The following is a 24,182-nucleotide window of genomic DNA, read 5'->3' on the forward strand; positions in this document are numbered from 1 at the left end:
TAAAGTATTCTGGTGGAAGGGGTCAAATTTCATTTATTTGTTCTATTAAGCACTTCTTTCACGTCATTAGCTTTGAAAAATTGTGTTTCCCCTTCCTTCTTTTAAACTAAACCCCTCCGGCCCATGACTATCTATTAGAATACTGTCGATTCTAGTCCACTCATTTCATTTCAGACATGAAATTGGAATCTTTTTTATTTTATTTCGTCAATTTTGGCTAAGAACTCAGTGGCGATACCCGCCAAAAGAAAGGGGGCCTTGAGTACTCAAATGCGTACGAGGAAAGGACAATTATTTAGCGCACTATAAAAAAATTCAAGGTGTAATATTTTATTCATGTAGAATATCATGTGCTAAAGTTTTTGCAAAAAATAGAGAGAGTAGAGAGAGTGTCACTTTCAATAATTTAGATATAAAATTTTAAAAAATAAATAGTTTAAATATATTTTTGATATTTACCTTATTTTAATAATATATAATCATAAATATTTATTTTTGTTAAAAAAACTATGAATATATATGATTTATCGATTCGGCATGAGCAAAATGACCAGCGATTAGATAGGGCATATGAGTGTTTCTTTCTCTCTCTCACTCATGTCACTCATTTCCATTAAATTTGGTAGTCCACAAACACAAAGTGTTTTAACCTAGAGTGTTATAGTAGTCTTTCTTCTTGCAGACAAGTGTGTGAGTGAGAGAGAGAGAGAAAGAATGGGAAGAGGAAGAGTAGAGCTAAAGAGAATAGAGAACAAAATAAACCGGCAAGTGACTTTTGCTAAGAGAAGAAATGGACTTCTTAAGAAAGCTTATGAGCTATCTGTACTATGTGATGCTGAAGTTGCTCTCATCATCTTCTCTTGCCGTGGAAAACTCTATGAGTTCTGCAGCGCTTCCAGGTACATATATATATATGTTCCACTCTCCCAACACCCCTATTTTTGTTTATATATATGCTTTTGTCTATACTTATTTTGTGTGTGTCTATAAACGTTACTAAACCTTTATCTTAAAAACCTCATATCTTCTTTTTACTTACTTCATTAATTAACATCACTCTCTCTCTCTCTCACCTCAGTTATATATATGTTCAAGATCTGAATGTGTTCTCCATTTAGGTCTTGTACGACGTACTATATTTATATATATTCTCTTCCTTTATTCCCAAGATCTAGTTATACATATACATAGGATGCCAAATATTTTGAGAAGATCTACAAATCTTTTCCGTATATGTATAATATAAGAAGATCGATCCATTTGATTTATCAATCTTTGTTTTTTCTAGCTGTAGGAGATTGTAAGTTTCTCATTTTTTATTTTTTTTTGAAATTTTTTGTCAAAAAGACGCTTGGGTTAGATTTACTATTAACTTTGTTCATCTAATGGATTTTCCAATTCATTACACTGTTAAGATTTGATTTGCAGATGTGTCAATTTCGAAAGGTTCTGATATTTTTGATTCCCTAGAAGGGAGAAAAGGCTGCCTATCCAGCAGGGTGTCAAAGATATAACAATCACAGTAATCAATAGCAGAACATTAACTAAAACTAGAAGGTAGTTAATTATCCTGCAGATAATCTTCTGTCTCACCCTAGCTATATTTCTAATTATGTAAGCAAATTAAAATTAATTTGACTTAAGAAAAGAACATGCACAAGCAAAACGGAGTGAGGTTTGCTAAGCAAGTTTTCATTTATTTATTTTAATTTAATAAAGGAGCAAACAAGTTTTGCATTAAATTATCTCACTCTCGAGTGTTTTACAGAACTATTCAATCTTACAAAATTCATTACATATTATTAGCATAAAAATTGTTATATCCAATTTTACCAAAGAAAACTTACTTTCTGTTACACATTCTATACAATAAAAAATAAAAAACTGCATATGCCTAAGAAATGTAACCTTCCCCCATAACAACAATTTATCCAAAATAAACCTCCTTTTTCCTCAATCAATATTTCCTTGTTTTTTGAAATTGTTAAATTAATTTTTTTCCTATTTAAGTATCTTTCTTTCTTATTTTCTTTTTATATTTGGTAAAATTCATTTTTTTCTTCCCTTTCAGAAATTCAAATTTTAATATTACACATTATTTTGACATGACCCTGTGCATAGCGGGAGCTTGAGTGCATCGGACTGTCCTTTTTTATATAAAATTTATGTACGATATATTTTGTTTATTTATATGTATTATACTATATATATCACTATTTTGGGGCAAACAATTCACTATTTGATATACTACACATATGCCAGTATAAAATAATTGCATAAAATAAAATAAAAAATTACTCAAGTAAGATGGAAAAAAACATTCATAAAGTATATAAATAATTTATAAATAGAGGCAATATATATATATATATATATATATATATATATATATATATATATATATAGAGAGAGAGAGAGAGAGAGAGAGAGAGAGAGAGATGATTACCCAATCTTACATTCAAACTAAAATGCAAGATCAATTGTGTTTTTAATTGGGTTTTACAGAAGAATCAAGATTCACTGATTAACAATGAGATAATGCAGCTTTTGTAAACAAGAAAACTACAAACAAAAATGCAAAGACGTTTTAAAGAGAAAGGAGGAGGCAGCACTGAAGGGTAACATGATAAAATAGTCTGAAACCAAACACTGCCGATATCCTAATTTATATGACACATTTATTGATACAGGGGTGATTATTTTTCTCACACACCACTGCTAGGCAGTCTGCAATACTCACAAATTTCAGCCTCACAACACACACGAACATGTCTAAATACTTAGACTGTCTTTAACTTTTAGGCAGCGTAGTGAATAAACAAACACACAGAACATATGGAAACTCTTCCTAATCTTTATTATTATTAGTATACAACAAATGAAAGGCTTCACAAAATTTGACTAAGGCATAGAACACTCTCTTAATGCCTTAGTCAAATTTCTGCCCCATTTTTAATAGTCTGCATAAGGCAGTTACAAGCAGTGACAATATTCATATTTCTAACAGCTCTATACAATTCGAATTTAAATACATCAGCTCATATGCCTCGCACTTGTCTTCCATATGCCTTGGCTAAATTTGTCACTTGCCCACACTTAGAATATTTCTGACTATTTCCATACTTAGTTTTATTTTCTGATTCTTGTCAACTTCGTGCCAACACTTGAATCCAGCCTTGTCTTGTCATCATCGAGTTCTACAACCTTACCTTGTCAAGCCAACAAAATAACCAGCCTTGCCAAGCCAACACGCTTGATGGCCTGTACGCTTCTAATAATACTCGACCTGGTCACTTACTACAACAAGAACAATAAAGAACGGTAAGTACAAACACGAATATTTTACGAGGAGATCAACTTTCTCAAGGGAGGAAAAACCACGACCTGTCTCACAATATTTCAATTCAACTCCATTATCATCAACGAAGCAAAGCTTCAGATTACAAACTCTTGCAACCTAGGAATTAAACTCTTAATCCCTTCCCCCTTTGTAACACCTCTATTACAATAATAAAGGCAATAACTTTATTGCTCACAACACCAACTAACTCTAGCTGATATAAACTTCAACAATACTGTGTGCCTAACTCTAGCCACCAACTTAGATCCCAGAGATAAGAGAAGAAACGAGCAATAACTCTACTGCATCCACAATCAACTAACTCTAGTTCTCACCCCTAGATAACTCTACCCAAGAGAACACCAAACAAATGGTGAAAAGAAGCTTGACTAAAATTTAGATGATTTGACCAACTAACTCTAGTTAATTCGACTCAAGCTAAAAACTTAAACAGGAAAATGATCTACTATCCTTTATAACTTAGGAGTAGTTTAACAATATAAGATCAAAAGACACAAACTCAAAACCCAACTAAAGACGCTGTAACGCAGGATTAGGTCCCTATTGAGTATGCACAATGTTCTTCCTTGAAATGGATTTTGCTTTGCGTATAAACTTTATTTGAAAAAAATTGATGTTTTTTTACAATGTTCTCTTTATAAGAGAGACAAAAAAACTAGGAGCAACTCCATTGGTTGAGGTAGCACATCTGCTGCAGTGCCACCAACCAACCTCTACAGTTTTATAGTTGTCACTTTCAGTTTGCACAAAATAATTCTATCATGGGATCAGGTCCCATACCAGATCTCAATTTGTCAAATAATCAAAACTATAATCTAACAATTCTCCCTTTTTAATGATGACAAACTATATCAAGCTTGTTCTCCCTTTTCAATTATTTTCACTGATTATGTATTCTCCCTATCAGTATGCTTCTCCATGTCTTCCATGTACCTTCTTGCATCATTTCTTGTACCATAATTTGTTAAATCATTAAAATTCAAAATATAATATTTTTTTCCTTTTTGATGATGACAAACTATTCTCCTGTCAATATTATCTTCCCCTTCTCATAAGGACTAGATCCCTTGATCTAAATTTTGCTAGTTGTCATCAATATACCTTTCCCCTTTTGGCATCATAAAAAAGTTAGAACAATAAGCCAAGTAAAAAAAATATGCATTTTCGGTAAATTCATGGCCATTGGGGAGACACTAACACGAATGAACTACCCAAAAGTCCGCAATGAGGAATAGTAGACAAAAAGGCAAACTTGCATTCATAGTTCATCTGAATAGCATAAAAAATATTGCATTAACAAAAATGCATAGAAGAACTAATCAGTTATATCAATAGAGACAACTAATAAATACAATAGGATAGAAAGCCAAAGAAAAGATAGAAGGAATAGAAAGAGGGAGGATGATAGACAAAGGAACAAAAGACCATGATCATGCACTAATTTTCAACCGCATGAGCATATAGCAATTGTTTGATCATGTCCTTTACTTCACCAGTGAGACTTTTGTTTTCGGCATTTAAGGCATGGACTCGTGCCTTCAGATCAGTATTTTCTTTCTAAAAAGTCTCATCACAACCTGGTCCCTAAGTCGGGCCTTGTTGCAAGGTGACTTTCAATCTAGCAATTTCAGCATCACACCTCATCATTGCAACTGTCATCTCCTCCAGATCTGCCTTCAGTTTCTCTTGTTGTTCCAAAAAGTGTTCACTTGGGACTTTGCTTTGTTTCCCATTCTTCCCTCAACACACATATTCAATGAGAGTGGTTAAAATATTGCTTCACTATCCCTATAATTTCTTTGCCAAATTCATATTGTAGCGGGCTAAAATCTTGTTCAAGAAATAACTGTAGGCCAATCCATTTCTTTCATCCCTGAAGTCATCACCTTATGCATCGGGATGTAGAACTCTTTGCTCATTGAGATTTGCTTTAGGATTCTCACTCATTTGAGTCAAACTCTAAACTACCCACTCTTTTCTAGCTGCTAGTGTCATGACCCGAGTCTAGGACCTAGATGTGACAAGGCAATCAGGATTACGAGAGATCTCAATCAAGTCATCTTAGCATACATTGAATACATAAGGTAAAGAAACATGATAAAGATAAGTGGAAGTAACAAATCAAAAGTGTAAGTCTAAGGAATAGAAATACTTGATCAATGTCCAAAATGGACTTAAATCAACTTGAAACATCTAAACATGCCTCTATTCTAGACTTAATGGAGGCTTAGGACAAGCTCCTAGCTCACGTGAATCATAAGAGAAAGGTTAAGTAAACAATGTGAAAAAAAGTCATGTCCTCGATGAATGAGGAGTCACCAACCTTTTGAGAATTAAAGCAACTCTAGCCACGAATATGAGGAGTGTGAGTATCGTCCATCCCTACATTATGAGATAATGTAGAAAAAATATGCGTTAGTACATAGAAGTTACTAAGTATGTGAGATATGCATGAACAAGTAAAGGAACGTGAGCAATATAGCATAAGATGCATGACCAATCCTAATGAACATGAGTAAGGCTTAAAAGCATTTGAAAACATATAAAAATTGATGGTCAATGCATTATAAAACTGCATATTAAATCTCATATCTTTGTATTTAACTTGTGTGAGATAAGATCTTTAACCGACATCTTAAGACCATTGGAGCTATAACATGGAATCCGATATAACTCCCACATCAAGAAGAGAGAGGCTACTTTGCCAAGGTAGACTCGATGAGGAATAACTTTAACTTTGTGAGCTATATGTGGATCCATTAGCTAGGCCATAAAGGCAATCCTATGTGGGTAACGTAGTTTGGGACTTTAGGTCGCTACTAGAATTCCATTGGATAACTAACTGTGTTATTGGACCGAACCCCACCTAGAAGTCCTTTCGGTGCTTAGTCAATATCCCAACGAAATTCATTAAAACATGATCATAATATTATAAGGAAAGATAGTAACTACCTACCAATCCATCTTTATAAAAACATAATAAGAGTAGCTCATTAAATTTAGTGATTCATAAAAATCTATAACTTTGGTGAGAATTGTTCTTATCGCCATTTCTAAACGTGATTGTGTGAGAATTGTACTTATCACACCATAATAACTTTATTGGATCATAATTGATCATCATCATAACTTTCATCATTAGATCATAAATCTCAACTTTAATTCACAAAACTTTTTTTGAAAATCATTGAACTCATAATCAACTCAAGAAAATCATCTTTGAACCTCATAAACATAATTGAAATAGCTTTATACATGGGCATTCATAATTCAACTCAAAATCATGCAATTCATGCAGAAACATTCTTAGAAAAATCATTGATAACAATTGAAAATGAAATTGAAACAACCCAATGCAATCCATCAAAACTAGGGTTAATATACCATTGAAAATTGAAGGATACTTTGAGGAATCTTTGGGAGGATCAATCCCCACATAACTTGATTGAAATCACTTAGAATTGAGAAGAAACCTTGAAGAAAATCTAAAACCCTAGCTCGGAGTTTGGAGGAGAGCTTGAGAGAATTGAGTTCTTGCCTTAGGAGAATTTAGATGAATAATTTAGAATGAGGGAAATTTCAAAGGATTAGGTATATATAGACTTGAACTTGAACATAAAAGTGTCTAGGTTCATTGACCAAATTTGAAAAAAGACACAAATACCCTTTATTAAAACTTGAATCTGACCCTACGACTTAGTTTCTACGAATTGTGCGAGAAGTGATGAGTCGTCAAGATGACTCATCCTGCAGGTCTTCAAAAATCTGAAATCTCAGTGTCTCTGAAGTTTGCATATGATTTGTATCTACGACTCGTATTTATGACTACGAGTCGTCGTTTGGACTCGTCCTGCAGGTTTCAAAACATGTAAACTTGAGGGTCTCTGAACTTAACCTACATATCATGTCTACGACTCGTTTAAAGGACTACAAGTCATAAACATGACTCGTCCTGTAGGTCTAAAATCCTGCAGTGTAAGAGTCTCTAAAGTTGTGTTACAACTTACTTTGATGAATCGTAGACACTCCTACGACTTGTCCTATTGAGTTGTAAGGTGTCATCTAAGGTTTATCCTGGATAGACCATTGGGACTCACTCTACGCATCATTCTTACAAGTCGTAGAAAGCTCTACAAGTTGTAGAGTGGCTCATAAACATGAGATCAATCCACAAATTTTTAAGATTTTCTTTAGGTTCCAACTTTCTGACTTTTGGGGTCTTACAACTAGGATTATTAATCTATTTCTCTTTTCTTCTGATAGGTCATCCTCAAACATAGGTTCAGTTCCACCATTGGGAATGGGACCGTGTTAAGACTAGAGAGATGTTTCTGAGAGAGGTTTTGAGACATTCAAATCTAGTAATAACAAAATCTCAAAAGGAATAAAGATTGCCTTGGGATAAGAAGGAGAAGGAGTGAATGACATTTTAGGAAAGAGAGAGATAGGGACTTGTTGCCATAGAAAAACTTTGAGGGAGAGGATGGTTGAGACATTGTAGGAATTTTGATAATTTTGTACAAAAGAAATCAATGGGTGCAAAGAATGTGACAACACTTCAGAAAGGTGGGAGAAGACACATATCATTTTGAATGGTTCTCAAGGGCATTAAAAAAGGCAATTAGTTTGATAATAACCTTTGATGAAGGGCCTGGTCCCTCTTCCGAACTTTTGAAAGATTTGCCTTAAGCCTATCCTATTAACCTTTATTCCTTAGTTGGTCCACCATGCGTGTATACCTATAAAAGGTATGAGACTAAATTTAGACCAAAAGAAGCATATTACTAACAAGGATACATGTTCTCTAATCATAGACAAAGTAAAGACTAATAATATCAACTTGGGTTAGTCAATTCAACTTGATCAGCCCCAGCTTCAGCATATTTTTCTCTAACTGATCCTTGTTGAGAGCCTCTGTACAAACATCAGCGACTTGATCTTCAGTTTTGAAGAATTGCATGCAAATATTTTCCTTTTCCACATTGTCCCTCAAAAGTGATTCCCCACACCAATAGGCTTGGTTCTCTTATGATACACTAGATTTTTGGCCAAGTTCAATGAACTAGTGTTATCAAATAAAAGTGGAATAATGTTGGTGACTATCCCAAAATTCTCGAGTTGTTGCTTGATCCATATGAGCTAAGCACAATATGATGCGACTGCTAAATATTCTGCTTTAGTTGTGAAACGATCCATGCATTTTGCTTCTTTGTGCTCCATAAAATCAAGAAGGAAACCAAAAAAATGAGTCATTTTTGAGGTGCTCTTTCTATCGACCAAGTCCCCTACATAATCTCTGCTTTGTATTTTAACTAGTCCATACAGATCCATCTGAATCAATTCAAGGGGTATTGTTGATCTAACTTGCTTCTTCTGTTGAAGAAAGATCTAGGTTTTTTTTAACACAAGCTTCACTAATCTTGTCATTCGTAAACTTCATGTTTAGCAACCCACGGACTAGGTCCTTGGATATAAGCTTGTTGAGCAAAGAAGTACTGACATGGCCCACCCTTTTATTCCATAGTTCTGCGTTCTCACTTTGGGAACTGAGACATATAAGATCATCTCTTTGTAAAGTGCTTAAATCAACCACATATATGTTTTTTTTTACCCTTTTAGCAATTAGAATCACTTCTTGAGAAGTCAAAACAGTGCATTTTTCTGACAGAAATCTGACTTCATTTCCTTTGTTACAAATTTGAAATACATTCAATAAACTGTATTTCAGCCCACTTATGTAATACACATTTTTAATTGAGTATTCCAATGACTTCCCAATTCTTCCAATTCCAAGAATGTAACCTTTTTTACCATTTCCAAATGAGATAGACACCTCCATCTTGAAGTGCCTTGAGTGAGAGAAAGCTTTTAGCATTTTCAGTCAGGTACTTTGAGCAGCCACTATCCATGTACCAGCACTAGATGCTCTTTCTTCACTCACTTACACATAGATCACTTGTTAAGCATAGAAACCCATTTGAGTCTGAGTTCCCAGTAAGCAAATAAAGGAGTAATAAGTGTGTTTCTTGTCCAATAGGGTAGAGCCATTTTCTTCAAGTTAGAATATTTCTTTGATTTTGACCAAGGACTAGGTCCAACTTTCAACTGATTTTTCTGTTCGGAATACTTTGAAAAACTTGTTTCAGATCTACAATGTCTTTTGAGATGTCTATTTCTACCATAGTGAGTGCACAATAAGTTATCAGACATAATCACATACTTGCTATGAGGATTGAAGGGGGTTCCAATTTTGAACACCCATGACACTTTCCATTATTTTTTTCCTGATTAGTCAGGCTTGCCAATATTTTGGAAGAGGTGGTCCATTTAAGAGATTTATTCAATTCTTCCCTAACATGAACCAGGTCCCTTTCCAACTGGCCATTTTTAACTTCAGTTCAGCTGATTTTAATTTGCTTTCAAGTTCAAGTTATAATCCACTAACTTCACCTTTTCCTTTCGAAATACACTCAGGAGTCTTCTTCAACTTCTCCCTAAGATTTAAATTTTCAGCACTAACTAAAGCCAATTTTTCTTCAAAATTAGAAAGATGATCTATCAAAGCAATTTTTTCATTTTCAAAAATGTCCAGACTATCACTCAAGGTATCCTTTTCAGTTGTGAGCTCACAGAGTGAGTCAATCAAAATCTTGGCTAGACTTTTTAGTTTCTTGATTGGATAGTCATTAAGATTTTGCTTGATGTCAAGAAGTGTTGCCTCATCGTACTCATCATCATCTAATTTTGCTATGAGGGCAAAATTTGAGTCAAAAACACTTTCATCATCATCCACTGCTATCATAGACACAACTTCTAGGTGCTCATGCTCATCAGATTCACTTGAAGAATCTCCCTAAGCAACAAGATCTTGTTTGAACTATAATCAACAACAGTTCTTCTTATGGACTTTTCTGAAGCCTCAAGTTCATTAAATTCACTTGATGAGTCTCCACAATCAGCAAGCGTAACATAATCAGCCGCAACTCTTCTCCTGAAATTTTCTAAGACAAGGTCCCTTGGATTGTTTCTGTCACCGCAGTTTTAACATAATCCTTATAGTTAACCTTATGGATTAAACAATTTCTACTAAAATGACCAGGTTTTCCTCAAATATGACAAAAAATTTCATTTGTGAAATTGCTTCCACTTTCTTTTTCCAGGTCTCTTTCCTCTACAACAACATCAACTTTACTTTCCTAGAATTTTGAAAGAAATTTTTGAATATTTCTTACTTGCTTATTTGGATGAATTTCCTCATCCTGACAACTCACCTTATTTTTAATGGAGGTATGCATTTTCTGGATGGTTTCACCATCTTTTATTGCCCATTACACCAATTAACTCTAGTGGATATAGACTTCAACAATACTCCATGACTAACTCTAGCCACCAATTCAGATCTCAAAGATAAGAGAAGAAAAGAGCAGTAACTCTACTGCACCCAACATCAACTAGCTTTTGTTGACACTCATAGGCAACTCTACCCAAGAGAACACCAAACAAATGGTGAAAAGAAGCTTGACTAAAATATAGATGATTCGACCAACTAACTCTAGTTAATCCGACTTAATCTAAAGACTTAGACAAGCAAATGATCTACTATCCTTTATAACTTAGGAGTAGATTTACAATATAAGAGCAAAAGACACAAAACTCAAAACCCAACTAAAGATGCTACAATGCTAGATCAGATCCCTGTTGAGTATGAGCAATGTTCTTCCTTGAAATGACTTTTGCATTGTGTATAGACTTGATTTGCAAAAGATTGGTATTTTTTGTCACAATGTTCTCTTTAAAAGAGAGACAAAAAGACTAGGAGCAATGCCATTAGTTGTGGCAGCCTGCTGTTGCAGCACCTCTGCCGTAGTACCACCAACCTCTGCATATTTATAGCTGTCACTTTCAGTTTGCACAAAATGATTCTATCATGGGATCAGGTCTCATACCAGATCCCAGTTTGTAAAATTATCAAAACTATAATCCAACAATTTCTCTCTTTTTGATGATGATAAACTTTATGAAGTTTGTTCTCTCGCTTCAACTATTTTCATAATTACATATTCCCCCTATCAGTATGCTTCCCCTTGTCTTCCATGTCTCTCCTTGCATCATTCCTTGTACCATAGTTTGTTAAATCATCAAAACTCAAAATACAACAACGCTGCCTTGCCTTGCCTTGTCGATGCCACTACTTTACCTTATCATTGTGCTTAAGTCTGCTTAGCCATCACTTCAGTATCATCGGTCATTGCTTCCCACTGATACTTAGTCTCCACAAGTACATTTCACTACCCAAGCAAGGCCTTACACGGCGATTAGAATCCCGAGTAACTCTAACCAATCCTATTAGCACACATAGCTTAACATAAACAATACGAAATCAAGAGTAGACATAAATACGGAAGATAGTCTCAACATAGAATCTCGAAATATAGAGAATTCACACATAATAGTCAAAATGAATGAAACATGCTAAATAAAATGTTCCCCTCACTATCCTTTGCACCTAATTTTTGTGGTGTATTTGGACGTTGGGGTACTACATTACTTTTTATCTCAAATCGCATTTTCAAAAAAAAAGAATGAATGAAACATACTTCTAAGATCTGACAAATGCCTCTACTAAGCTTAGACGGGGGCGCAGGACAAGTCCTAACTTATCAAAACATAACGAAGTACATAAATCATGAACATGAAAGAAATAACCTGACAGGTTCACCCTCGAATCGTGAGGACCCACCAAAATAAAGAGATTGTTATAAAAAATGATGAAATATAGGAAGTATTTATAGGTAAAATATGAGTTAAAATAATTTTTTAAACTTTAGGTTAAAATATATTTTTGGGCATTTGGGGGTGTTTTGGGCCCCATTTTTTTCAGAATGATCCATTGGCCAAACGACTATTTTTCCATACATAACTGTTTGCTCGACGGTTAATTTTTGATGGATTTTTTAAAAAAACTGGGTTGGTGCACTGGCAATCGATCTACTACTGAGACGGTCTACCGAGTTCCAAGGCTTGGACGGCCCAACCCCTGACCCGACTCTTTAACTGGTTTCAGCGAGCCGGTCCATACCTATCCAATGTTGGGCCCTTCCTAGGTTGTGCTTACCAAACCGGTTTTGGGTTGATCTGACCCAAATGACACTCTTAACAAAAGGAACAATCATGAATGTGTTCAAAATTATTCTTTCCCATCTAAAAATGTTCATTGCTCAAATATTTGACATTTTACAAGTTTTAAACGCAGTTTTTTTGCTTTAAGTGAGTGGTTAGTATGAAGAAAAATATTTTCATAGAAAAGATGTTTTTGCTTATTGTTTTACGATTGATAAGTACAAAATATTATTCTAAAAATATATATAGATAATCTATGCAAACACTATGGGGGTGGGAGTAAGGGTGGGGTAGGAGTGTCGGGATGGGAGATATATCGTTGTTTGGGGCCCCATTTTTCAGAATGATCCATTGGCCAAACGACTATTTTTGCATAAATAACTGTTTGCTCGACGTTTAAATTTTGATGGAATTTATTTTAAAACTGGTCTGGTGCACTGGCTATCGATCTACTACTGAGACGGTCTACCGGGCTCTTTTGAACTGGGTTCAGCCAGTCGGTCCGTGCCTGGCCAATGTCGGCCCCTTCCTAGGTTGTGCTTACCAGACTGGTTTTGGGTTGATCCGACCCACATAACACTCTTAACAAAAGGAATAATTATCAATGTGTTCAAAATTATTCTTTCCCATCTAAAAATGTTCATTGCTCAAATATTTGACATTTTACAAGTTTTAAACGCAGTTTTTTTGCTTTTAGTGAGTGGCTAGTATGAAGGAAAATATTATCATAGAAAAGATTTTTTGCTTATTGTTTGACGTTGGATAAGTACAAAATATTATCTTAAAAATATATGTCGATTAACTATGCAAACACTATGGAGCTGAGGGTGAGGGTGGGGTATGAGTGTTAGGGTGGGAGCTATAGGGTTGAGGATAGGGAAAAACAATCTGGAATGTCAGTTATAAAACTTATTTTTTCTACTCTTGAGAGAAGAACATCGATTTTTCTCATTTTTAAAGAATTTATACTCCTAAAAAAGTATAAAGTATTTTCAAAACTTTTGACCGAACAAACATTAAAAAAAAATGAAGTGAAAAATATTTTCTCCCCTGCCAAACACACCTATAATAGTGTTTTCCTTTTTGGTTGAGGTGATGATCTTTTATCTATTTTATAGCATTTATGAAAGAATTTGAGCATTGAACGCCTAACCACAATTTTTAATGCGACATGTAGAGTGGTGCGAAACCACCCAGACCTCTCTGGATGCATTTCTGTAGTTGATGTGAGATTATATATAATTCAACAGCAGCAACCTTAACATGGTGGGAAAACGACTAATAACTTTCTTTTTTTATATATAAAATTGTTGAAGCATGATGACAACACTTGAAAAGTATCAACAATGCAGTTACGCGTCTTTGGACCTGATGCAATCAGTTAGTGATACTCAGGTATTATTTGTCTACTTTATCTTGTATAATTTAGCTATGATTATTATACATATGATTTGATAAGCTATAAAAATATTACTGCAATTACTTGTTCAATAATGTACACTTACATTACTAGTCTCAAACATTTGCAATTGTTCTGTACTGAATTCGTACTAACTAATTAGTTGCTAAGTGGAAATTAAAAATGTGTCACAAGTGTGCAAATAAAACTATCCGCTCCATAAGATTGTTCTTGATGTCTCCCTTGCCAATCCTTTCAGCATTTCCTTGAGTTGTATAATGTGAATTGAAGTTACTATATACTACGACGGTGCAAATCAAATCAATAAGTTGTGCAATTAGTGTCGTATAATTGTGAAAGAACTTTAGGATCGTCAACATATACAAAAGGGAAATTTACATAAATGTACTACATTAAGAAAATATTTATCATTTATAGTAATAATATTTTTTTTCACTGAACACTTATAATACAATTATAATACAATTTTAATACATATTAACGAGAATAATTTATAAAACTCATATCATACAAGTTTTATTCATGGATAATATATTTATCACATACTTTAATACACTTATAATACATTGTGTCAATTTCTTACCAAACAAGTATATATTTTAAAACACTTATAATACATTTATATTGCATGCATAATTCACTTTTCATACATGACAGATATATCATAATATTGTTATATATTGCTATAAATAGAAATAAATAAAAAAAATTGCTAAAATCAAGAATTATTTATTAAAAAGTGTTTTTCCTAGTAATTTTTTCTATGCAAAACTCTTATTGTATTATGTCTATAAAACTATTATTATGAAAGGAACCCGTTTGGATGGGCTTTAAGTTGGTCAAACCAACTTATAAGCCTCTTTTTAGCTTTTGGACGTGTTTGCCTATAACTTTAAGCCATAAAGTTCTTAAAGTCAGTCAAAAATGAAAAGTTAAAATTTTTAACTTTTTTTTTCTAAGTGCTTATTTTTTTCTAAGTGCTTAAAGTCATTTTGTTTGACCATACAAATTACTTTTATATCCCTTATATTTTAACTAAATTCCCAAACTACCCTTTTTATTCTTTTAACCCTAAAATTCAAACACTCATTTTCAACATAAGCACTTTTATCCAAACACTCAACTGCCTATTTATAAAAATAACTTTCAGCACTTCAAAGTTCTAAAAATACTTCATACATAAAGGTTATTTTTTTAAGCTCATCCAAACGGGCTCAAGCTTGTTGACATAATATGATTAAGATAAATTTCATAAATGGTCATATAATTATGTATTTTAATAGAAAATTCATTTAGGGCATGTTTGGAAAGTCACTCTACTAATTGGATTTTGTGTACTTGGGTATAATTACACTGACATGTTTGGTTGGTCGTGTAATTACATGGTCAGTAGGTAATTGAGTGTAATTGGCAGGAAGTAATTATATTATCTAATTCTTGGGGGGAGAGGGGGCTGCGAATTGGTGTAATTACAAGCATATTACTTTTTAATTTTTTCTTTTATTTCTATTTTATTTTGTTTTAATTTATTCTTATTACTATTTTAAAATTTTATTATTTATATTTTTCATTGCGTTCTCATTCTCAATCTTTACTTCATAAGATTCCATGCAATTTTCCGTATTACCCTTTTTTTTTAATTTCATGTTTAGTTTTTTCATTAGCATAATTTTGTTAGTGTTAGTCATTGTTGAATAAAGTTATAGACTTATATTTTTCTTTTCTTTTAAATCATATTTATGTATGTTATGTTGAAATTTGACATAAGAATAGTATTATGTTAAAAAATTTATTTTGAATTTAGAGTGTATGTTCTATTTTCAGTTTTATTTATTTTAGTAGTATTGACTTGATATGTCACATTGTAAGTTATTTATTTTTTAGTTAGATTTGATAGATTATCTTTTTGTCAAATGTTTTAATAATTTTATGACTTATATTTATAATATTAATATTTTTTTCAAATATGCATTTCATGATGCTCAAAGAAATCTTGTATTTTTAGTTTTTATGATTAATTTAATAAAAATATAGTTTTTATGACTAATTTAATAAAAATATACTAATTTAAAAATATAAATCAATTATTTTTTATAATATTAGTAAGAACGTATGTTTATTAATTAATATATTTCCAAAAGACAGTATATTTTTTTGAAATATTTAATTTAATATCATTTATGAAAGCTCTTATTTGTCTAATATGAATTTTAAGTTTAGATAATTAACTTTATTTTTAAAATTTAATATAACCTTGTAATTATACTTGTACAACCAAACTGTACATTTGTAATTACATTGTGGTAAATAAATAGGTCATCATAATTACTAGGCTGATAATTACTATATCCTAATAATTACACCAATTCCAATTCTCTAGTGGCTTTTCAAACATACCCTTAATTTTACCCTACTAACGTGGAACTCATTTGTTAGTCTACACTACGTTCGTTTCTTTCAAGCATATTTATGTTGTAGTTAAAAAAAAATAATTAAGTTGTATTAAGTGATTATTTTATACATTTGGTTCCACTTTATAGTGATTTTGATTATGTTCGGTAAATACTATTCTAATACTGCATAGAATTAGTTAAGATATAGTATTTGAGCTTTTATCCTAAATTCTAATATGTAGCTCGAAATACAAGGAAATACGAAAAGATAATTAAGCATGTGAGAATGTAATTCAAATACAACATGGTTCCATCGTTTAGTCACGTGACATTTTCTCCAACACATATAGTGAAACCAAAAGAGCAATTTTCCCAAACGTCATTTCCAAAATTCATTTCCTACATGACATAATATTTTTGAATTGGTCCGTTGTAATTAAATTCTTATGATAATTTTTTATTTTTTTTCTTCGCAGAATAACTACAATGAGTATGTGAGGCTAAAAGCTAGAGTTGAGCTCCTTCAACGATCTCAGAGGTAAAATATTTGGGATGTAATTAAATCATCCTGAATGCAGATGCTTTTAACACAAGCGATAACTCAGTGAAACTAGCTTTACATAAGTTTTTGATTTGTGAAAAATATTCTGGCTTAAATAGTATATATTTATGAATTTAATAGAAATCTTCTTGGAGAGGATTTGGGCACACTAAACTCGAAAGAACTTGAGCAGCTTGAGCATCAATTGGATGCGTCGTTGAAGAAAATCAGATCAAAGAAGGTAAATCAAACAGCTAATATTAGACTAGTACCTCACATAATAACATAATTAATATTGTAAGGATTTAACTTTTATACATATATACTACTACTAGTTTCACATAGTTATGATTTTTGTTGGGTTTAATAGATAGTTTGAATGGGAAATTGAGGGAAAAGAAGTGGAGGGAAAAATGATCTATTCTCTCTTGCTTTATGAAATAAGCTTTGGTCCCACATAGGTGGTGGAAATGAAAAGTCTCCTACTTAAAAGTAGAAGCACTCCTTCATGTTGCTAAAGGGTCAAGAAGAGGGTCTCCCCTCGCGCCGTCGTCGTCGCTCGCTCGGCTTCGGCTTCGGATTGATAATTTTTTAGGACCAAATTTCCTTTAGAAAAAATATTTCCCTCCGTTTTTCCAACAGATTTTTGATAGATAACAAAAATTGTTGGAACTCAAGTTCAAGAACTACATCTTATTTTTCATGACCTTATTGCTGAAGGTATGGTAGTTAATGAAGCATTTCAAGTGGCTGCGATGATAGAAAAGTTGCCTCCTTCGTGGAGAGATTTTAAAAATTATCTAAAGCACAAGCAAAAGGAAATGAAGTTGGAAGATCTTGTGATTCGTCTCAAGATTGAGAAAGATAACAAAACAACAGAAAAGAAGTCACGTGGAAATTCAACGATTATGGGAGCGAACATCGTTGAAGATGCTGCTCCAAAGAATAAGAAAAGGAAACAACCTTTTGGAAAGAATCAGGAGCGGAATAAGAAAAAATTCAAGGGCAATTGTTATAATTGTGGAAAAGTTGGCCACAATGCTCCAGATTGTCGTCTTCCGAAAAAGGACAAGAGAAAGGGACAAACTAATATGGTAGAAAATAAAGAAGGTATCGATGATCTGTGTGCAATGCTATCAGAATGCAATCTAGTTGGTAATCCCAAAGAATGGTGGCTTGATTCGGGAGCTACTTCGCATGTATGTGCAGTCCGAGAAGCCTTCTCTACTTATTCCCCTGTAGCACCTGATGCGATGATCTATATGGGAAATTCTGCAACTGCTAAGGTTGAAGGATATGGGAGAGTATTTTTGAAAATGACATCCGACAAGGTGGTGACGTTGAACAAAGTTTATCATGTTCCAAAAATGCGAAAGAATTTGGTGTCTGCCGGTCTTCTTATCAAGAATGGATTCAAGTGTGTTCTAGTTTCAGACAAAGTAGTTGTTAGTAAGAATGAAACGTATCTAGGAAAAGGCTACCTCACTGAGGGTTTTTTCAAACTAAATATAATGGTTGTTGATGATAATAAAATTCAAGCTTTTTCTTACTTACTTGAGTCAAATAATTTATGGCATTCACGTTTAGGATATGTCAATCATAAAACCTTGCGAATACTGATTAACTTAAATATATTGCCTAACTTTGATTGCAATAAATCAAAATGTGAAGTATGTGTTGAATCTAAGTATGCTAAGCATCTTTATAAATCTATTGAAAGGAATTCTAGTCCCTTAGAATTGATTCACACAGACATTTGTGATATGAAGTCTACACCAATTCGTGGTGGGAAGAAGTATTTTATAACTTTTATTGACGATTGCACTCGATATTGTTATGTGTATCTGCTTAATAGTAAGGATGAAGCAATTGATGCATTTAAGCAATACAAGAACGAAGTGGAAAATCAATTGAATAAAAGGAAAAAATGATTAGAAGTGATAGGGGTGGAGAATACAAATCTCCTTTTGAAGAGATATGTTTGGAATATGGAATTATTCATCAAACTACTGCCCCTTACACACCACAATCAAATGGAATTGTGGAAAGGAAAAATCAAACATTAAAAGAAATAATGAATGCTTTATTAATAAGTTCCGGTTTACCGCAAAACTTGTGGGGGAAGCTATCCTTATAGCTAATCGAATACTCAACAGAGTGCCCCACAGCAAAACACAAACTATTCCATATGAACTATAAAAAGGAAGAAAACCCAACTTGAAATATTTTAAAGTGTGGGGGTGTTTAGCAAAGGTCCAATTTCCTTTGCCCAAAAGGATAAAAATCAGACCAAAGACCGTGGATTGTGTTTTTATTGTCTATGCTACAAACAATAAAGCTTGTCGATTTTTGGTTCACAAATCAGACAATCCTAAAATTCATATTAATACGGTAATTGAATCAGATAATGCTGAATTCTTTGAAAATATTTATCCATATAAAACTAAATGTGATTCCTCAAGTGAAAGATCTAAACGACCGCGAGAAGAACCTAAGGAAAGTAAATCAACTGAAGAGGATCCAAGGCGTAGCAAACGTCAAAGGATATCTACTTTCTTTGGACAAGATTTTGTGACATTCTTGCTTGAAAATGAGACTCAAACATTTAAAGCTGCAATTTCTTCTTCTGATTCAGCATTTTGGAAAGAGGCAATCAATAGTGAGATTCAATCAATTTTGAATAACCATACATGGGAATTGGTTGATCTTTTGAATAAACCTTTAGGATCAAAATGGATTTTTAAAAGGAAAATGAAAGCTGATGGCACTATTGATAAATATAAGGCAAGACTTGTGGTCAAAGGTTATAGACAAAAAGAAGGCCTTGATTACTTTGACACATACTCGCCGGTAATAAGGATAACATCTATTCGGATGTTAGTGGCACTTGCAGTTGTATATAGTCTTGAAATCCATCAAACGGATGTTAAGACGACTTTCTTAAATGGAGAATTGGAGGAAAAAATTTACATGGAACAACCTGAGGGTTTCGTAGTTCCAGGTAAAGAAAAGAAAGTGTGCAAACTTGTTAAGTCACTTTATGCACTTAAACAAGCACCTAAACAATGGCATGCGAAATTTGATCAAACAATATTGGCAAATGGATTTAAAATTAATGAGTGTGACAAATGTGTTTACATTAAAAATACTCCAAATCATGAAGTCATTGTTTGTTTATATGTTGATGATATGTTGATAATGAGTAAAGACATTGCCGCTATAAATACTCCTAAGCGTATGCTTGCAAGCAAATTTGACATGAAAGACTTAGGGGTTGCTGATTTGATCTTAGGAATTAGGATCCATAAAACTCCACAAGGTCTAGCATTATCACAGTCACACTATATTGAAAACATACTTGATAAGTTCAAGTATTTAAATTTTAATGTTGCAAAAACTCCAATTGATGTAAGTTTTGCACTTCAAAAGAATGAAGGTAAAAGTGACTCACAATTGGACTATGCATGAGTTTTGGGAAGTCTGATGTATATTATGAATTGTACACGACCAGATATAGCATGTGCTATTAGCAAGTTGAGTCGATTCACGAATAATTCCAATCAAACTCATTGAATGGCAATGAAACGAGTCTTGGGTTATTTGAAACACACCCAAAACTATGTTTTACATTATAATAAATATCCCGCAGTAATTGAGGGATATAGTGATGCAAACTGGATCATCGGATCATCTGAAGTTAAATCCACAAGTGGATATGCTTTCACCGTTGGTGGAGGAGCAGTGTCTTAGAAATCATCAAAATAGACATGCATCGCCCGCTCTACAATGGAGTCTGAATTTATAGCTTTAGACAAGGTTGGTGAAGAAGCTGAATGGCTTCAAAAGTTTTTGGAAGATATTCCATTTTGGCCCAAACCTTTGACACCCATATATATACATTGTGATAGCCAAGCGGCAATAGGGAGGGCATGAAGCGTTATGTATAACGGAAAATCGCATCACATTCGACGGTGACATAATACTGTTAGACAACTACTCTCTAGTGGTGTTATCACTATTGACTACGTAAAGTGAAGAGATAACGTATCGGATCCACTAACAAAAGGCTTATCTAGAGAGGCTGTTGAAAGATCATCGAGGGGAATGGGGTTAAGGCTTAGGACAAGTCATCATGGCGGTAACTCTACCTAGTAGACTGGAGATCCTAAGAACTAGGTTCAAAGAGATCAAATAAAGTTATGATTGGCGGTTCAACATTGTCAAATAACTCAATCCATTCTCGTGATGATGACAATGTTCAGAAATAAAGGATAAAACCTTAAGGCTTTTTAATGAGTTAATACAACATTAAAGGTTTTTAATGATTATCTAAGTCTGGCGGAAAATGACTAGATAGTGTGTCTATAGGACTACACGTTTAGAAATCACCTATGTGAATGTGAAGTATAAGCCGCTTCAAGGTGAATGATGGTAAAGGCCCATTTTCTATGCATTCACGAAACCAGGAGGTGTTCATGGCTGAAAAGAACACAACCGTGAGAACCATAAATGGTTGATGATTAATTGTATGACTTATGTTGTCTAGTTATACAACAAAGTTCGACGGTTCAAGGATATCACATCTACCGATTGATCGAGTATATCCTATATAAGTTCACTATGGAAAGTTCAAAGGGAAACCTACTTAACCAGATGCAATTAATCTTCGCTTGTATATCACACACTTATCCGTGCATTCCTTTATCTTGTAGACATTCCCATTCATGTGGGGGATTGTTGGGTTTAATAGATAGTTTGAATGGGAAATTGAGGGAAAAGAAGTGGAGGGAAAAATGATCTGTTCTCTCTTGCTTTATGAAATAAGCTTTGGTCCCACATAGGTGGTGGAAATGAAAAGTCTCATGTTGCTAAAGGGTCAAGAAGAGGGTCTCCCCTCGCACCGTCGTCGTCGTCGCTCGCTCGGCTCGGCTTCGGCTACGGCTACGGCTACGGCTTCGGCTTCGGCTTCGGCTTCGAGTGGTTCGCAGTCACCAAAATTTGCAGTACCTCTACTTTGGTAAGTAAATCGTTCTATCCTGGGAGGAAAGATTCCAAAACCTCGGGTACTTTGAGGGGAATAATTTCCTTAAGGACACACTGTGTATTCAGTGGGCTCGATTTTCTTCTTACAATAATTTTTCATATACTGTTATTATTTTCAGATTCATTCCAGATTCTATCTTTATTACTTTTAGAAGTTTTGTTACTGTTTAATATTTTCCAATACAGTTTTCTAACAATTTTGGCGTAAAATTCATTTTTCAACAATCAAATTATATTATGTATCTGTAACTGTAAGCGCACACTTTTGCAGACTGAATCCATGCTGGATCAGTTGGCAGACCTTCAGCAAAAGGTACACTACTTTAACATTACAGAATTCATTTATCCTATCAAAAGGAAATACAAGATCGATATCATAAAACTCTAATACATAAATATTTTAGGAGCAAATGCTGGCAGAAGCAAATAAACAACTTAGAAACAAGGTACGTACGTATATGTACGAAAAATGATCTCTTAATTAACTTGATCGATCAATATTTGGTTTTGGATTGAAACGAATAATTGTTTGTCAGCTGGAGGAAAGTGCAGCTCGAATTCCACCTGGATTGTCATGGGGGAATAATGGAGGACAAACAACGGAATACAGTCGACTCCCTCCACAAACTGAACCATTCTTTCAACCTCTCGGATTGAATTCTTCATCTCCTCAATTTGGGTAATACTACTTTTAAACTTGCCACAGTCCAATTTATTATCCCTACACTAAAAAAGAAGAAGAATATTTTCATTCTTTTACAACTTATAATCCATTATTATCATTGATTTTATACTGGGATTTTTTTTTAAAATTACCAGTTTTTAAAAATAATTGAATCCACCTAGTGTAGTGCTAAAGGAGATTATAAAATTACTTCACGTCACAGATTCAAATCTTTGATATCATATTTTAGAATTATTCCATTTCTGCTCACTTCTTTTAACAATAACAACATATCTCATGTAATTCAGTAAGTGTGATCTGAGTAGGATAGGATGTACGCACTTCTAATTCCTACCCACTTTTGTAGATAGATAGACCATTTTCAATAGACCTTTGGCTCAAAATAAAAGAATTAGAAGAAGGATAAAAAAAATAATTAAGAATAATATGAAAGCACAATAGCAAAAAACGATATCTCTTCCCACTGCTTGTATGCTAGAAATATTTATGCTCTGCATTCATTAGCTTCTTTAGAAAATTTACAAGTAGTATAATACACTCATATTTATTTTTTATGGATTTAATCTTCCCCATGCAGATACAGTACTCCCAATATGGGTGCAAATCATGAGGTTAATGTAGCAGCAACTGCTCACAATATTAATGGATTCATTCCGGGGTGGATGCTGTAAGCCTGTAATGGATTAATAAAATTTGTTATCCCTTTTTCTTTTTGTATGAACTAAAATAATGCGAAGATGATGTTAATTTCTGTATTCTCGTTTTTGCGGTGGCCACTAATCTGTATTTAGCAACTTGTAATTATTCTTGAAGCAGTGAGGAGAATAATTCACTCAACTTGTTATAAAAATAACAACTGCTGGCCCCATCTGAACTATGCAAAAACATCTAAATTCCATTAACGGAATTTTTGAACTATGTCCTCTGGGAATTGATGGTTTGTGTATTTAATTTAGGCAATATTTTTGTTATCATTTAGTCCAACTTTCATTACATTGTTATCTAAATGGGAAGGTTTAGATTAGTGATGCTCGTTTTGTGATGTCATCTACACCTATATATGTTGTGATGGTCGAAGGACTTTGTTTTGAAGAAGTTAACGTGGTTGTAATAACAACTATCCAGTGTATCGTAGTTTGAGTAAGAATTTTAGCATATCCTTTCAGAGTTTCTGAAGTTGATCAGTTCACCACTGATGGACTGTTTAACAGAAAGAAGAGAGCTAAGAAAAAGAGATTTAAGAAGAAAAGGAAGAAGATCAAATTGTATTCATTAACATTGTGTTTACAAACGGAGAAATATCTCCTATATAGAGAGAGAGATAGAATGAGCTGGACTCATGAATAGTTAACTACCTCTAACAACTATGGAACTAACTAATTGAATCTTTTAACTAATTAACTAATTATGTTCAACACTCCCCTCAAGTTAGGTACACTAAAGATATTAAGTATACCAAACTTGGACATAAGGTAATGATGCTGAACTTTGTAGAGTGCCTTTGTGAGAATATTAGCTGCTTGTTGTTTGGTAGGGATATACTAAGCTTTCACTTTTCCTGTTGATTTTTTCCCTAATGAAGTGGCAATCTATCTCTATATGTTTAGTTCTCTCATGAA

General features: G+C 33.5%; 1 protein-coding gene across 1 annotated transcript; it reads left to right on the forward strand.

Annotated features, from left to right (window-relative positions):
- Positions 1-559: 559 nt before the first annotated feature.
- LOC129888292 (MADS-box protein J2) lies at positions 560-23,481 on the forward strand. The gene is made up of 8 exons (XM_055963299.1): positions 560-899; positions 13,798-13,876; positions 16,771-16,832; positions 16,977-17,076; positions 22,150-22,191; positions 22,283-22,324; positions 22,415-22,557; positions 23,141-23,481. Exons 1-8 carry the CDS (start codon positions 715-717, stop codon positions 23,232-23,234), a joined length of 747 nt encoding a protein of 248 aa, XP_055819274.1. The 5' UTR covers positions 560-714; the 3' UTR covers positions 23,235-23,481.
- Positions 23,482-24,182: the final 701 nt, after the last annotated feature.

Source organism: Solanum dulcamara, chromosome 1, assembly GCF_947179165.1.
Source record: "Solanum dulcamara chromosome 1, daSolDulc1.2, whole genome shotgun sequence".
Taxonomy (NCBI): Eukaryota; Viridiplantae; Streptophyta; class Magnoliopsida; order Solanales; family Solanaceae; genus Solanum; species Solanum dulcamara.

What these genes read in the sequence shown, in the direction of transcription:
- LOC129888292 (XM_055963299.1), top strand. Translation starts at nt 715, where the DNA reads ATGGGAAGAGGAAGAGTAGAGCTAAAGAGAATAGAGAACAAAATAAAC. An exon ending in CTCCTTCAACGATCTCAGAG is followed by an intron (nt 16,833 to 16,976) that starts GTAAAATATTTG and finishes TGAATTTAATAG; the next exon opens with AAATCTTCTTGGAGAGGATT. An exon ending in AGAAAATCAGATCAAAGAAG is followed by an intron (nt 17,077 to 22,149) that starts GTAAATCAAACA and finishes ACACTTTTGCAG; the next exon opens with ACTGAATCCATGCTGGATCA.